This window comes from Hemicordylus capensis, chromosome 12 (assembly GCF_027244095.1).
Source record: "Hemicordylus capensis ecotype Gifberg chromosome 12, rHemCap1.1.pri, whole genome shotgun sequence".
NCBI classification, from domain to species: Eukaryota; Metazoa; Chordata; class Lepidosauria; order Squamata; family Cordylidae; genus Hemicordylus; species Hemicordylus capensis.
The window spans coordinates 9,596,933-9,613,068 of record NC_069668.1 but is presented as its reverse complement, the minus strand read 5'-3'; the positions used below and the strand labels follow the sequence as shown (position 1 = coordinate 9,613,068).

Genomic DNA, 16,136 nt, shown 5'->3' with positions numbered 1-16,136 from the left:
AAGGAGACTTGCCAGAAGAACATGGGACGGTAACAGGGGGAGCAGGGCCATTCCAGCTGCCTTGCTGGGACTCATCATACAGCCCCTCTGTCTCCTGTGGACATTCCAGTACAGACGGAGTGCAGTCTGCTTGTTGGCTGCCTGCTGCCAAGTTCCTGCTGGCTGCTTGCCATCCTCCCAGACTGCTTTGTGGTTCTACCTGCTGCCTGTCGTGATCTGCTCGAGAGAGGTGTGGCTTCTGGGGCTTGCAAGCTGAAAAGAAAGGAGACTTGCCAGAAGCACATGGGAAGGTAACAGGGGGAGCAGGGCCATTCCAGCTGCCTTGCTGGGAGTCCATCATCTGCCTTGCTGGGAGCTGCTTGTGAGAGTTTTGGCTTCTGGGGCTTTCAAACATAAAAGCAAGGAGACTTGTCAGAAGCACATGGGAAGGTAACGGGGGAGAAGGGCCTTTCCAGCTGCCTTGCTGGGACTCTCAATCTAGCCCCTCTACCTCCTGTGGACATTCCAGTACAGACGGAGTGCAGCCTGCTTGTCGGATGCCTGCTGCCAAGTTCCTGCTGGCTGGTTGCCAGCCTCCCAGATGGCTGAGTCGTTCCACCTGCTGCCTGTCCTGGGAGCTGCTCATGAGAGGTGTTTCTTCTGGGGCTTGCAAGCTTAAAAGAAAGGAGACTTGCCAGAAGAACATGGGAAGGTAACAGGGGGAGCAGGGCCATTCCAGCTGCCTTGCTGGGACTCATCATACAGCCCCTCTGTCTCCTGTGGACATTCCAGCACGGAGTGCATCCTTCTTGTCGGATGACCGCTGCCAAGTTCCTCCTGGTTGGTTCCAAGCCTCCCAGACTGCTGAGTTGTTCCACCTGTTGCCTGTCCTGGGAGCTGCTTGTGAGAGCTGTAGTTTCTGGGGCTTGCTAGCTCAAATATATGGTTAGTGAAAGGAGGGGGAGAGCAGGGGATATGTATGTTGTGTCAGAGAATTCATCTGGTGTCATGAAATAGGGAATAGTAATAAAAAAATAGGAGGCAAATGCAGTGAAGGGGAAAAAATGTGTCAGTAGCTACTTTTATTTTAAAATGTGGGCAGTATATGTGGCCCTTCTGTCCTCTAGTTCAGAAGCTACTGTGTCTTAATGTGTGTGTCTTATCTACCACAGGAATTTACTTTCACTTTCCCGGCTGTTCCTAAAAGTGCTTCACAAAACGTCTTCCCTTTCTCTTATCAGCATCCGGTTGCTCTAAGCAACTTCTTTTGCAGCTTTTGTTTAATGCTGCTTTTGCTGCCAGTCTTTTGTATGTCTGGAGGAGTCTCTAGAACTAAACTGTCTCCTGTGAACCCATTTCTTTTTATCCCTAATTTAGCCCCTTAAATTATCCTCCAGGGTCCCAGATATGTGTGGAACAGCACCGTCCCACACAGAAAACCTGAATTTTAATTCCTGTCTTGTAATTCAGCATCCCACTAAGCAAAGTGCTGGGAGTTTAGCTGCCATGTGCTAGATTTAAACGCTGTGACATCACAGCTCTCCTCCAAAACAGGGAGGGTTAGAAATACTGATGAAGGTAGCCCCCTGCTGGATTCTAGTCAGAACTTCATACATTTTGGCTCTGTTCGTAGGCAACTGACAAGTCACTTCCTGTTTATTTCTCTCTCTGTATCAAACCTATGGGAATTGTTTCAGGGCTGGTGGCTGCCGTCACTACAAACTGGGCAATAGGCTATGCCAGAACTGCTTGTGTGAGAAACAACTTTAGGACAATAGGCAATACTCAATTCTCCTAATCAGAACTTCCAAATCATCTGCCCCCGCTCTTAACAACCCTAGACAGACAGGCACTCTCAGACAGGCACTTGTGGAACTCTCTGCCACAGGATGTGGTGACAGCCAACAACCTGGATGGCTTTAAGAGGGGTTTGGATGACTTCATGGAGGAGAGGTCTATCAGTGGCTACTAGTCAGAGGGCTGTGGGCCACCTCCAGCCTCCAAGGCAGGATGCCTCTGATTACCAGTTGCAGGGGAGTAATGGCAGGAGAGAGGGCATGCTCCTTTCAACTCCTGCCTGTGGGCTCCCCAGAGGCATCTGGTGGGCCACTGTGTGAAACAGGATGCTGGACTAGATGGGCCTTCTTGAGCCTGATCCAGCAGGCCTGTTCTTATGTTCTTATGGCACATTCCTAACAGCAACTAATTGATGACCTAGAGTCCCGTTTTCTGGACTCTAGTTTTCACTCTCCATCTATTGTAGGAAACATGCCTCAACTATTATGTGCAGATGCTGTTGCTATTATGGCTAGATCGCCAGTTGGCCTCAGAAGAGCCTTGAGACGTCTGGCTCTCTATTGTAGAACTAACCAGCCCTCCATTAACTACCAGAAGTCGAAGGTTATGGTATTTGTGAGAAGACCCAAACTATTACGATGGTAGATAGATAATCATCAGCTTGAGCAGGTTTGTACATATAAATATCTGGGAGTGGTCTTTCATGCCAGAGGGACCTGGAATGCCCATATAGAATATGTTACACTGATGGCTCAGAGAAGTTCTCAAGCCATATGGAGGTTTTTTCATACTGGAGGAGTGGAGATCAAACAGGCAGCTGTTTGCAGCCAAAGCCAGGAGTCAGCTACTGTATTGTGTGCAGTTGGGTCCCTATCCTTCCCATAAACCCCTGGACGCTGTGCCTTAGGGCAATACTAAGAGCACCAAGATGTGCTCATTCTGTGACGTTGAGGTTTGAGCTGCATGTTCTGAGGGTTGAGGCTAGAGCTTGGATGTTGATCCTAGCATTTTGGCTTAGGCTCCCAAGACCCCCTTCACTCAAAAACTGGGCTATTCCATTTGTCCTTCCTTTTCAATGGTCCTCCTGTCATCCATGACCTCTTTTTCTTTTCTTTTTTCCCCTTTATACTTTTTTTCAATTTTCACAACACGAACAAACACAATTAATACAAACACTCACAAACACACAGAATAAAGACTTCCATCTCATCAATGGAACAAGTGTTGTTAACAATAACCGAATCTTGCCTATAGATTAAACATTCTCTCCCCAGTAGTTCATATAGAAAACAACTTTGGGGTGTTTTTGAAACATTTGGTGTTAGCCCTCAAAAGCCTGACAGAAATCCATTTTGTGATGTATTTTTAGATAGACAAGAAGAGGGTCCCATTCTTTTTTAAATTCTTCAAATTTATTTCTTAGTAGTGATGTTAATTTTGCCATTTCTGCCAATTCTAGTACTTTAAGAATCCAATCCTCTTTAGATGGGCATTGACTGTCTTTCCATTTGCGCGCAAATGTCAGTCTTGCTGCCGCAGTTAAGTACATGAAGAGGGTCCAATATTTCCTTGGGAGAGCATTGTTATCAATACCTAATAGTATTGATTCTGGACTCTTGGGAAAAGTCATTTTAAATATTTTTTTAAGCCCTTTATATATTAAGTCCCAATAACCTCTCAATTTATTGCATGTCCACCATAAATGTAAATAGGAATCCTCTTCTTTCTTACATTTCCAACATTTATTTGACATATTCTTGTAGATTACGGCCAGCTTTTTGGGCATAAGATGCCATCTGTACATCATTTTCAAAATATTTTCCTTTAGATTAGAACAAGCAGTAAATTTTATATCTTTTATCCAAAGTTTTCCCCATTTTTCCAAGTCAATGTTATAACCAAGTTCCTGGGCCCATTTAATCATTGAGGTTTTTACTACCTCCATTCTTGTATCTTCCAATAGTAATAGGCCATACATCCTGGATACGAGTTTTTCTTCCTTATCGCACAACTGTAGTTCGAATTCTGACTTTAGTTGATTTAGTTGAATTCTGACTTTAGTTGATTAAGTCTTGCTTAAATAAAGCATTGATTTGATGGTATTGGAACCAAGAAATATTCCAATCCTGCATATGTTCTAACTTTTTAAGTTCGTATTTTACACCTTGAAGGACGAGCAATTGTCGATACGTGGGCCAAGATTGTTGCATATTTTTCTGTTTTCTAGATATAACTTCTAATGGGGATACCCAAAGTGGGATTTTTGCTTCTAACAAAAATTTGTTTTTCATCCATACCATATATAGACTTTTTCTAACATAATGATTTAAAAATTCTTTATTTACTTTTACCTTGTCATAAAATAAATATGCATGCCACCCGAATCTTAAATCAAATCCTTTCAAATCCAACAATCTTGGATTTTTTAATGTAATCCATTCTTTTATCCAGGTTAGGCATATCGCTTCGAAATATAACTTAAAGTTTGGTAGTGCAAATCCTCCTCTTTTCCTATCATCTGTTAGGTTTTTAAAGTTTATCCTTGGTTTTTTGCCTTGCCAGACAAAATTCCTTACATCTTTGTGCCATTGGATGAAAATTGACATTGAATTTATTATTGGTACTGTCTGGAAGAGATATAAGATTTTGGGAAGAACATTCATTTTAATAACAGAAATTCTTCCACTTAGTGATAAATTCACTCTATTCCATCTGCTCAAGTCCATCTTTATTTCTTTCCAAGTTTTGATATAATTATTTTGAAACAATAATGCATTGTTTGTGGTAAGCGTCACTCCTAAATATTTTACCTTCCCCCCCACTTTAAAACTGGATCTCAGAGCAAATCTTTCAATGTCTTCTTTGTTCATGTTTTTAGTTAATACCTTTGACTTGTCTTTATTTATATAGAACTCTGCCAGGTTCCCGTATGATTCTAATATCTCCAATAGTGTATCAATTGATTCTAAAGGATCTTGTAAAAATAACACTATTTCATCTGCAAAGGCTCTTAATTTATATCTTTGTGTCCCTATTGTCAATCCTTGTATTTTAGTCTCTTCCCTTATCATCCTACACATAATTTCCAAAACCAGTATAAACAATAATGGAGATAGGGGACAACTTTGTCTAGTACCTTTTTGAATACTGAAATAATCTGTAAGTTCTCCGTTAACCTTAATATTTGCTTTTTGTTCAGAATATATAGATCCATGACCTCTTTTTCGACTCCGGAGGTGACGCTGACAGATGCTGAAAAAGTGTATAGGGAATGCCAGCAGGAGGGACCCATCTCCTTTGAGGAGTGCATCCCTCCAGATAAGATGCAAAAGTGTGAGAAAGTTGGGGAAGGCGTGTTTGGGGAGGTCTTCAGGTCAGAAGGTGAGAGAGGAGCCGTGGCTTTGAAAATAATTCCCATTGAGGGGAGCGGCCGAGTCAACGGGGAGGCTCAGAAGACCTTCAGTGAGATCCTACCGGAGATCATCATCTCAAAAGAGCTCAGCCTTTTGGCCGATGAGGAGGCTAACCAAACTACTGGGTTTATTAGTCTGTATTCGGCATACTGTGTTCAAGGATCTTACCTTGAGCATCTCCTGAAAGCCTGGGATGAATACCATAGGCTGAGCGAGTCTGAAAATGACCGACCAGACTTCTTTCTGGACCAACAGCTCTTCATGGTCCTGGAGTTTGAGTTTGGTGGTAGCAACCTGGAGAACATGCGGACCCGGCAGCTGAGCTCCATGGCTGCGGCTAGGAGTATCTTGCACCAGCTCACTGCTTCTCTGGCCGTGGCTGAGAAGGCACTCCACTTTGAGCACCGTGACTTGCACTGGGGGAACGTCCTGGTCAAAAAGACCAACCTGAAGGAGTTGAGTTTTACACTGAGTGGGGAAACCCACACCTTTCCCACTCACGGCATCCTTGTGAACATCATAGACTACACCTTCTCCAGGTTGGAGAAAGACGGCCTGACCGTCTTCTGCGACCTCTCCACTGATGAAGAGGTGTTCCAAGGGAGAGGGGATTATCAGTTTGACATTTACCGCAAGATGAGAGAGGAGAATGAGAACAACTGGGCTGACTACTTTCCCCACAGCAATGTCCTGTGGCTGCACTATCTCGCAGACAAACTCTTGAAAGAGGTCTCTTATAAGAACAAGGTTACAACAGCCTCCATGAGGCAGGTGCAGCAACAACTCCAGCTGTTCTCCAAAGAGGTGTTTGGCTACAGAACTGCCACAGTGGCTGTGGCTAGGAGTATCTTGCACCAGCTCACTGCTTCTCTGGCCGTGGCTGAGAAGGCACTCCACTTTGAGCACCGTGACCTGCACTGGGGGAACGTCCTGGCTTAGGATAAACTTTCCTCAAGAAAATGGATTACAGCGATTTTGGCCGATAGTTTTCAATCTTCGGGCTCAGGCAATCCAAGCTAAAATTCTGTCATTGGGATTCTCCATGGATTATCTGGTGTTTTTTTTTTAACCATAATCAAGCTCTATAGGCTGTGAAGCAGAGAATCCTGGATACTGAATAGCAACACGAGCTTTCCCTTATCCCAGAATGTTCCAGAGGGAAATTGGCTTTATGCACCACTGTCAGGGGTCCCACTACTTGTCTGTATACCCTAGAGAACCCGTGCTATCTGAGGGTTTTCTTTCGAGCAAGGTATGACCTGCTCCCATCAGCTATGCCAGTGGGGAAAATAAAGAACTTACCTAGGGACAATAGAATTTGCCCCTGTGGTTATAAGGAGATTGAAACCATCCATGTATCGCTCCGTTGTCTTTTACAGAAAGATAAGATGCCTCTTGATATCTCCTTGTCTGGCACCCTTTCCAGGATGCTCAGAAGATTTTTGTGTCTCATCTTTTGGCAGATCAATCACCATCCATTGCATATAAGGTGGCGACTAGGTCTGTTCCCAGATTGCACCCACTGTAATTTCCTGCTGGATCCACCCCTGTGAACTAGATATTCACTATATTCCTAATGTGTTTGTGTGTGTGTGTATACCAGCGAGGGGCCCATTTTAAAATCTTGTCCCACTCCAGCCTTGCTATGCACACTCCCATTTGGCCCCAGCCTTTTGCCGCTGCAACAGCCCCCTTGGTGAGCTCCTGCCTCCTTGAATCTAGAGATGGACTGTTATGGCCATGGCTGATGATGTGATTATCTTGGCTATGTTTAAGCTTTGCATAGAAATGTCACCGACTGTACCCAGCTGCATTTCGTGGGTTTCCAGCCCCATGGTTTACTGTTCCCCGCTTTTCCAGCCTCACACGTATGTGTTTGCAAAAATGAACAGCCAGGAGATAAGGCCGAGGGCATATGGCCACCTCCCCTTGCCCAAACGGATCGTGCCCACTCAAGCAGTTTTGAGATCTGCTGTGTGGGTAGCAAGATGCATGGAGTGAATATCCAGGCATAAAGACTAAACTGCTCTTTATTGATCCACTTGGGATCTGCAGAAGCTCCATTCGACAGCTATAGCTCTCCAGAAAACTGAGGGTGTGTGTGCAGAGGAACAAAAAGCACAACACAGCACTCTCCTAGCACACACAAGATCTTTACCTGGTGGCAATAGGAGACACCGTTCCAGCAACACTGATAGATTTGGATGGGAAAGCGTATCCATAGATGGAAGTCTGGTAAGGCACAGACTGTGATGAGAGGAAAAGCAGGGTTTTTTTTGTTTTAAAGCCAACATTAGATTATAGGGTGGTTAACAAGATCATAATTAGAGTAGGAGCAGCTTGTCCCTAGTTCAGGAATTCTGAGCACTTCCGTTCGCTGACCGTCTGTCAGCTAGAGTGTTGGACGAGGAGGACCAGCGACTCCCGGATTCAAATCTCTGTCCAGATGTGCCCCACCCTCAGAGTGACTCTGGCTGGGCCAGTCACTTCCCTTTCAGCCTAGCCAACCTTACGGGGGTTGTTGTGAGGAGTAAAATAGCTATATACTCTGGGCTCCTCGCAGGAAGAGAGGAATAGATATGTAAAGATACATAAGAATGCAAATTTTGAGATCAGAGATGCCTTCTGTGATTTGGTGCTCAACAGCAGCTTGGTCAGAGGAATGCCTCCCACCCAGCTGCTGAATGAGGTCGAAGGGAAAGTCCTCTGACCCAGCTGCTGAGCACACAATCCTTGTTCTTAACTGAGGCAGCAAACAAAGGATGTGCACAAATCTCACTCTGCTTTCTTCGAATCCAAAATCGATTCGAGTTTGAAACCACTGAACAGAGTTGAGATTTGCTCAAATTGATTAGAATTTGCTGATTTCTCATCAGCATGTTGTAAAGAGCAGTTGCTTAACACACACCCATTTCAGATGTCCTTACAAAATGGCTGAGCTTTCACAACTGGACAGTCTAGAATACTGTCAATTTCTGCTGTCCAAACTGCCTATTCAGTTGGAAGTCCACTCCATATTATCACACCATTCACGATACGCAAAACTTACATAGGTTTGTGGCAGGATGCATGGCCCGGAAGGATAAGCAGCATTTTGGTACAAAGAGAAAAGTATAGGAGATCACAGCCATTGCAACACAGATTTAGACGAGGGCCCAATGTGTACTTAAAGCAGGATAAAGACCAAAACGTTTTCTGCAGCAGTCCAACTTGAAACTTACTTTAAACATGTGATTGGGAATTAGTAAGATGATTAGTAAATACAAGGTGGGATTCAACACACATCCTGCCCTTGTACTGGGACTATAGTAAGGGAACATTAATTCCTTCCCCCACACCATGACCCCAGTCCCACAGAGTCCCTGATCTGGCTGCTCAATATCAGCTGAGGCAGTGGCTAGGAGTGCTTTTAATCAGTGCTTTTAATCTGACCGAAAGGCCAGCTACATCTATTTCTCCAGATAAATACCAACTGCAGTGCCTGAGGGGTGCCATGAGGTGGCACCAGTGCCACATGAAACAATAATGTGCTCAACCTTAGGAACATAAAGTAAAGTGTGCCACTGAGTCAGTGTCGACTCCTGGTGCCCACAGAGCCCTGTGGTTGTCTTTGGTAGAATACAGGAGGGATTTACCGTTGCCTCCTCCTGCGCAGTCTGAGATGATGCCTTTCAGCATCTTCCTATATCGCTGCTGCCCAATATAGGTATACCAGTGGGGATTCGAATCGGCAACCTCTTGCTTGATAGTCAAGCATTTCCTCACTGAGCCACTAGGTGGCAACCCATATATTGGGAAAGGAGGGGTGGAACTTGCTAATTCTGCCTCTGAGAATTTCCAGGCCAAAAGAAGGCAGATCAGCTCCCCGTTGGCAGATCGCCAGCAGCAGCATTTTAGCAGCTTGTGCCTGGCTTTTCTCCTTTGCCAAACGCCCTCTTGCTTTTTGATTCAATGCTGCCTCCTAAATATGGGAAATCCACAATTAAATGACGAAGGGCCCTTTCTTTGACATGAAAGAAAACCACAACTCAAGCATCATACCTGCAGCATTCGGGTTTATATTTACTGTGGCAGTAGATTCCTTTTGCTTATTAGAACAAAAGAGCGAGGCTAATTTTAAAAAGTATCTGAGGTACTGGAAGAAATGATCACATTTTTGAGGAGAAGGATTTAGTGGCTCTTTTACATACAAATAATTGTTTGGAATTTTATTGAGCTCCTTATAATTCTCTGGGCTAGGAAGGACCTATGCAATGATAAGCTGGTTGGTTTTGTTTAAATTTTCTTGTCCCTCTCTTAAAAAGAGGCCTAAGGAACCACATTTCTTTATGTGCTCATGTGTTTGTTTTAACTGTTAGCCTGCTCTTCCTATAATGAACCCAAAGAGGCTTACATCAAAGCATGAACCAGCAGGTTTTCAAAACACAGGCAAAACACAATGAGGCTATTCTCACGATGGGGCTAAGGGAGCCTAGCATGGTTTCCCCCCCATTGTGACAACCACTAGGCTTACTGGTAAGCCCGGTGGTTCCATGGCAGCTAGCCCACCTGAGAACCCCTCCCCTTAAAGTGCTCCATTAACTTGATTTTTTTGGTTGTGAGATGCTGTGGTGTATCTGTGTGCTGCGGTGACTCACGAGGAGACTTCTAACTGGGAGACTCCCCCGAATACCCTGTGTACTCGTGCGGGGCATTCTGGAGCTTTGGGGGGCTGGGTGGTCCCCGATCCCGCAGCCCCTACCAGCTCCATGATGGAGCTGGTAATCATGTGGGTGGCCAATCCGGTCACCCACGGCTAAGAGTCTGTTCATGTGCAGGGAGCGTGGGCTAAGGCCACTCTCCCCACATAACCCCAACATTGATCGTGTGTAGATCCTCAATGCCATATTAAAATATTCAGTTTGTAGCTCAGAAAAGAAGTACTGCAGTAAGAACACAAGAAATAACTATACTGGGGCTGAGGCACTCTGCCTTGAACACAATATGGAACACACATTCACACGACCACTCCTACCCAGGATGTGTGGAGTGCCAGGATCGGTCCTGATTGAGCCCTCTTCAGCTGGATAGCCCACATTTTTTTATCTAGGCTAAAAGTGAGGCAGGACACACGCACCTTTCCTCCTCACCCCTCCCAGTTATGTGGATACTTGGCCTGCCTGCAGCCTGATCAGCCATAGAGCTCAGCCATAGAGCCATAGAGATCGGCAGGAGTGTCCAGCAGTGGGGAGAACATGGTAGCTTGTGGGGATTTTGCATCCCACAACCCCACACGGTCCATGGTGGCCACAGGCCTTCCTCCTCTGGATCCCTGTTCTGCTGCCCGCCACCCCAGCGCCAGCGTGGGGGCTCGAGTGGCAGAGGGACAAGGAGGGGCAAGCACATCTGCGAGGCACCTGCCCTGCCTCCCCCAGCACCAGATGAAAGGGCTGTGTGCCCAACGTTCATATTGAAAACTGGCACTCTGCTTCAAGAAGCTGCTGGAGTCGGATTGCACAACTTCGGTCCTCGAGCTGTTGGGCCACTGTGATGGAGGGTGATGGGAACTGTAGTCCAACAGCTGGAGTTTGTGCAGCCCTGTGTCGGAACAGCCATTCCCTCAGTATGGCCTGAGCTAGCCCCTGATGCTAACTCGGATTCTGACTCCTGCTCCTGGTCTTGGCAGAGACCCTGGGCCAGCCCAGCCTCAGACAGATTCGTCAGATCAAAACAGACCAGCAGACTAACAGAACTTAGTCAGAGCAAAACAGCAGTGGCTTCTCCAAGATTGCAGGTAGGAGTCTTTACCAGCCCAATCTGGAAATTCAAAGGAGGGAACTTGAGTGCAAGTCTCTTCTGCGTGCAAGCAGGCAGATCCTTTTTCCAGAGCAACTCCATCTCCTAAGGGATAGGGCATCTTTCAGAGCTCACACACGTAGTTTCCCATTCAAATGCAAACCAGGGTGGACCCTGCTTAGAAAAGGGGGCATTCATGCCACAAGACCAGCTCTCCTCCCTGTGCACCTCTATTTTATTTATTTCCCTCATCCCTATTTGATACATTTCCCAAGTGATTGAGAAATCAGTCGTGACTGTGGGTGGGATCTAAGCAATATTGTATGGGTGAGTGTCAGTTGTACAGAACAAGCCTACCCAAATCGGAAAACAAGGAAGATGTCAAGACAGACAGGGCTTTCAATCCCACCAAAGCAGATTCATTCCCTCCTCCTCTCTCCCCCCTCCCTTTGTGAACAGGAAGCAAAGAGCTGAGATCTTTTGCTTGCTACCAGGAGCCGTGAAAGACGAGGGTATGCCTGACTGTGCCCTGGTCGCTGAACTGTGCTGTGGTTGCTAAGGAAACTGAATCTGTATGACTTAGCTCAGCCATGTGCTCCTTTCCTCACTGAACCAGAGCACAGTGATCTTGAAAGTAGAGCTGACAGACATCCTAGGTAATAATCTGTTTCGTAAGAATCTTCATCAGAAATCTGTGCATCAATGGTCATACAAATGAATATCAATGCTAACAACATACAAGAAAAAACATGTAATGGATACACATACACCAGCCTTCAATCTGGAAAAACCTTGTCCTAAAAGGCAGCACCTCACCAACATGCCTGCTTAGACATACTAAATTCCTTGCTGAATAGTGCTTGAAATGGGAGTTAAATACTCTCACCAACAAGCCATCATTCAATCACACACTGAGTGAGAACATAGAAACAGGTGTGATAGTAGTGCTAGCCTATAGTGTCTAGGTCTTTAAAGAAAACAGGAGAGATCACAAGTGACATTTAACCCATTGGGTATGCATGTATTAAACTTGTGGATAAAAAATTATTCTCTTTGGAGAAGAATCCTTTGCTTGTCTTGTTTATCAAAGGACCTTGGAATAAATTTAAACAACACAAAAAACTTTAAATCTTCGGGTAAATGAGACTTCTCAATGAAATGTGGCACCAAGGGGGCATCTAATATACTGTGCTTAAGTCTAGAATGATGTTCGAGGATACGGGTCTTGACAGGTCTCATAGTGCTCCCAATGTACCACTGGTTATATGGACACACTATAACATAAACAGTCCCTTTGGTCTTACAGTTGGCAAAAAATTTTAAACTCACATTTTTCTTCAGAGTAGGGTCCCAATAGACAGAAGTAGGAAGACAGAAAGAGCAAGCTGCACAATTCCCACAAGAATGAAAACCTAGTGAAGCCCTGCTCAATGGTTGTCTCACTGTGAGGTCTGAATGAGTCAAGACATTTCTTAGACTCTTAGTTTTTCTGAAGGCCACCATAGGAGGTGCTCACATGTGGTCTCCCATTCATATGCAACCAGGGTAGACCCTGCCTAGCTAAGGGGGCAAGTCATGCTCTCCTCTCCTCAAGGCCAAGCAGCCACCTGAAGAAGGCCAAGCAGCAGGGAGAGAAATGGATGGTGTTGGATCATCGGTTCGGAAAAAGGCTGGCAAGAAACACACTAGGGGTGCAGCTAGGGTGGAATTGTTACCACAAGACCAGCTCTGCTCTCCTCGCCTCAAGACTGGCAAGTTGAAATATCACAATCTACAAAAGGGTTGGTGGAGAGACCCAGTGGCCTACAGCCACTGGGAGAGTGTGCTAATTGAATATTTAACAAGTCTCCCTGGCTTATCGGTACAAATGCTCCGAGAGCAAACATGTTTTAAAAAGCAGAAACAAGTTCTAGAATTCCTTACCAGCGCAACCTACTCCCGTTGCTGCTGGTAGTGGTGTGTCACTGTAATAGATCCATAAATGAACATCTTATTAGTTTAATCCTAAATGGAGGCATACACAAATCAGCGGGTGGGTTCTGCTGATATCATTTAAGCTTCCCATCCATCTTAGTCAGAGGACTTGCTGAGCGCAATTTGTCAAAGTCAAGACAAAAACTCCCAGAGAGAACTGAGAAAAAAAAACCTCCTTGCATTTAACCTGCATGTTTGCAACACATCCCAAGCAAAAGTGGCGCTTGGGGCGGGCTGGAGCACTTTTGCCTTTTAAGACAACTCCCACCCCCATGCAGTTATAATCCCTTCTAGATTGTTTTCCCAGATGCTGAACTACAACTCTGTCCCATCACTTCCAGCTATAGTTCATTGTGGCTGGGAATGATGGGAATTCAGCAGCATCTGGAGGACCACAGGCTGGGAACCCTTGGTTTAGAATGTTTCAGCTAGTGGAAGATAGAGGCTCACCTCTATCTTCCACTAGCAGGAAGGGCAGCTCCCAGGAGAAACATTCAGACATTTTCTGGCATCTCCATAGCTTCTAATGAGGCTGCTAAATCCATAACTGTCTGTTTAGAAATCCAGATCTGTCTGGCTCCATACAGTGGGTGGTTTCATCTATCACCGTGAAACCCTGCACCACTGGTGAGGAGTGTGGGGCATTTCCTCACCTGATCCTCCTGGCCCCAGCCGTTCAACAGGTAGTGACGGGGCTGCTGGTGCAGCCGTCAGTGGTGCAGGCTCAGCTGCATTCGGGGCCTTCCCATCCGTGCCCTGGGCATCACATTAAGAACGTAAGAACATAAGAACAGCCCTGCTGGATCAGGCCCAAGTAGGCCCATCTAGTCCAGCATCCTGTTTCACACAGTGGCCCACCAGATATCTCCGAGAAGCCCACAGGCAAGAGGTGTGTACATGCCCTCTCTCTTGCTGTTGCTCCCCAGCAACTGGGGTTGAGAGGCATCGTGCCTCTGAGGCTGGAGGTGGCCCATAGCCACCAGACTAGTAGCCATTGATAGACCTGTCCGCCATGAATCTGTCTAAGCTCTTTGAAAGCCATCCAAATGGCAAGGAATTCTATAGATGAATTATGCACTGTTTGAAAAAGTACTTCCTCTTGTTGGTCCTAAATTTCCCAACCTTCAGTTTCATGGGATGACCCTTAGTTCTAGTGCTGTGAGAGAGGGAGAAAAATTTCTCTTTGTCCACCCTTTCCACTCCATGCATAATTTTATACACCTCAGTCCATTCCAAGGCTATTGGAAAGAGAGCATAACAATTCTGCCCTAGCTGCAACCCTAGTGTGTTTCTTGCCAGCCTTTTCCAGACGATCCAACAGCATCCATTTCTCTCCCTGCTGCTTGGCCTTCTCCAAGGCCTCCATCCTGGCTATAAGTCCCTGTATGCTGTTGATATCTTCCTCTTGAACTCTTCTCATGTTGAAGAGCATGAGCCCAAACTCTAGCATGGCTCCAACATCCCTGCAGTGCTCATGCTCTTTGGCCAGGTTCAGACGTCCAGGAGAACGGCAGTTAATCATGGCTGGGGTTACAATTCCTCACTCCAATTCACTCCACAGATGTTCAGGAAACTGTGGCCAGCTGAACTGGAGTTGCAGGAGAGGGGAGCCTCTCCCTGCCGCTCGGCCTCACAAGCCGATCCCACCCAGCTCAGTGGCGAGACGGTAGGTAATGTGTCGCCGCATCAGAGGCTCGGCCACACTCAGCCATGATCACCCAGGGGCGTTTCCTCAGTGCTGGGCTATCTCTGGCTTCGCTGCCCAGCTCTCTAGTGCCGATGGCAACTTCATCCCTTCCTCTCTGCGCTCTCAGCCATGCTGTCTCAATAAGCAAGGTTCCCTAAAGTGGCTCGCGGGGCTATTGTTCTGTGGCAGAGGGGCACGTATCCTCACAAGGGGTTGGGGGTTTCTGTCCATGGGTGGGGGGCACCATTGCTTTTCAACATCCTCAGCAGGTAGGGCAGGGGGGAACGCCCCAGCTCACCTACCACTATTCGTACCACTCACCTCCTGGGCTGTTCTGATAGTGGTGAACTGGTGCCATTGGCAGCCACGCACCTTGGAAGGAGTTTCCTAAGTCCCTTCCCTTATTGCTCCCCCAAACACCCCCAGGGAGCTCTTTCTGGCCAGCACACTAACAACCCATTGCTCATGGGAGCTGGGAGCAAAATGCCCATTGCTCGTGGGAGCTGGCAGGGCTTCCATGAGCAAGGCGGCGGGGGGGGGGGGCAGGTGCCTATTATCTGCAATGCAAGTTTGAGTTGGTATGGAAATATTTCACATAAATAAATGAATAAATGAGCCAGTCCGCTGGCGCAGGTGTGGGGAAGTGTGTGAACTTCTCAGCGGTTTAAAGGGCGGTGAGCATTCCCAGGACCTGTGCACTAAATACGATCATGGGCCACCCCAAGGAAATGTGCAAAATTGGGGAAGAGAGCTGGTCTTGTGGTCGCAAGCACGACTTGTCCCCTTAAGCTAAGCAGGGTCCACCCTGGTTGTATACGACAGGGAGACTAGAAGTGTGAGCACTGGAAGAGATTTCTCTTAGAGGATGGAGCCATTCTGGGAGCTCTGGGTTCCATTTTCCCATCAGCTGGGAGTGGAACCCACTGGCATCTAGATTCCAAGTTCCCTCCCTGGCAGCATCTCCAAGATCAGGCTGAGGGAGATCTCTGCCTGGAACCTTGGAGAAGCTGCTGCCAGTCTGTAAAGACAATACTGAGCTAGATGGACCAAAGGTCTGACTCATCATGTGGCAGCTTCCTATGTTCCTATGGAATGGTTGCACCATTTCATGATCATGGCACGGGTACCTATGGTACATGCAGTCAGGTTTGGAGGGGGAATGGTCCACCTTTGGGGGCTTATGACTCTGGGCAGTGCTTCATGCTTCTGGACCTGTACATCCAGTTGACTGGGGAGTTTGTGGTTCCCATCGCAGTCAACAAAATGAAGGGCTAGGCCACCTGTTTGGCCTTTCTGGGCATAGAATTAGATACATCTCCAGTTGCCACCGGCTCATCTGGTGGCGACTCGGAGGCGGGCCTTCTCTGTGGCTGCTCCGGAGCTGTGGAATGCGCTCCCTGCGGAAATCCGCAATTTGAGTTCCCTGTTGGCCTTCAGGAGGGCCCTTAAAACGTATTTGTTTGCCTGGCTTTTCAGGGTTTTTAAATTTTTAAATTTTAACTTGATTTAGG

General features: G+C 46.5%; 1 protein-coding gene across 1 annotated transcript; it reads left to right on the top strand.

Moving 5' to 3' along the window:
• The first annotated feature begins 2,248 nt into the window (after positions 1-2,248).
• Positions 2,249-6,128, top strand: LOC128336131 (serine/threonine-protein kinase haspin-like). The gene is made up of 2 exons (XM_053275317.1): positions 2,249-2,445; positions 4,976-6,128. Exon 2 carries the CDS (start codon positions 4,989-4,991, stop codon positions 6,126-6,128), a length of 1,140 nt encoding a protein of 379 aa, XP_053131292.1. The 5' UTR covers positions 2,249-2,445; positions 4,976-4,988.
• The last annotated feature ends 10,008 nt before the right edge of the window (positions 6,129-16,136 follow it).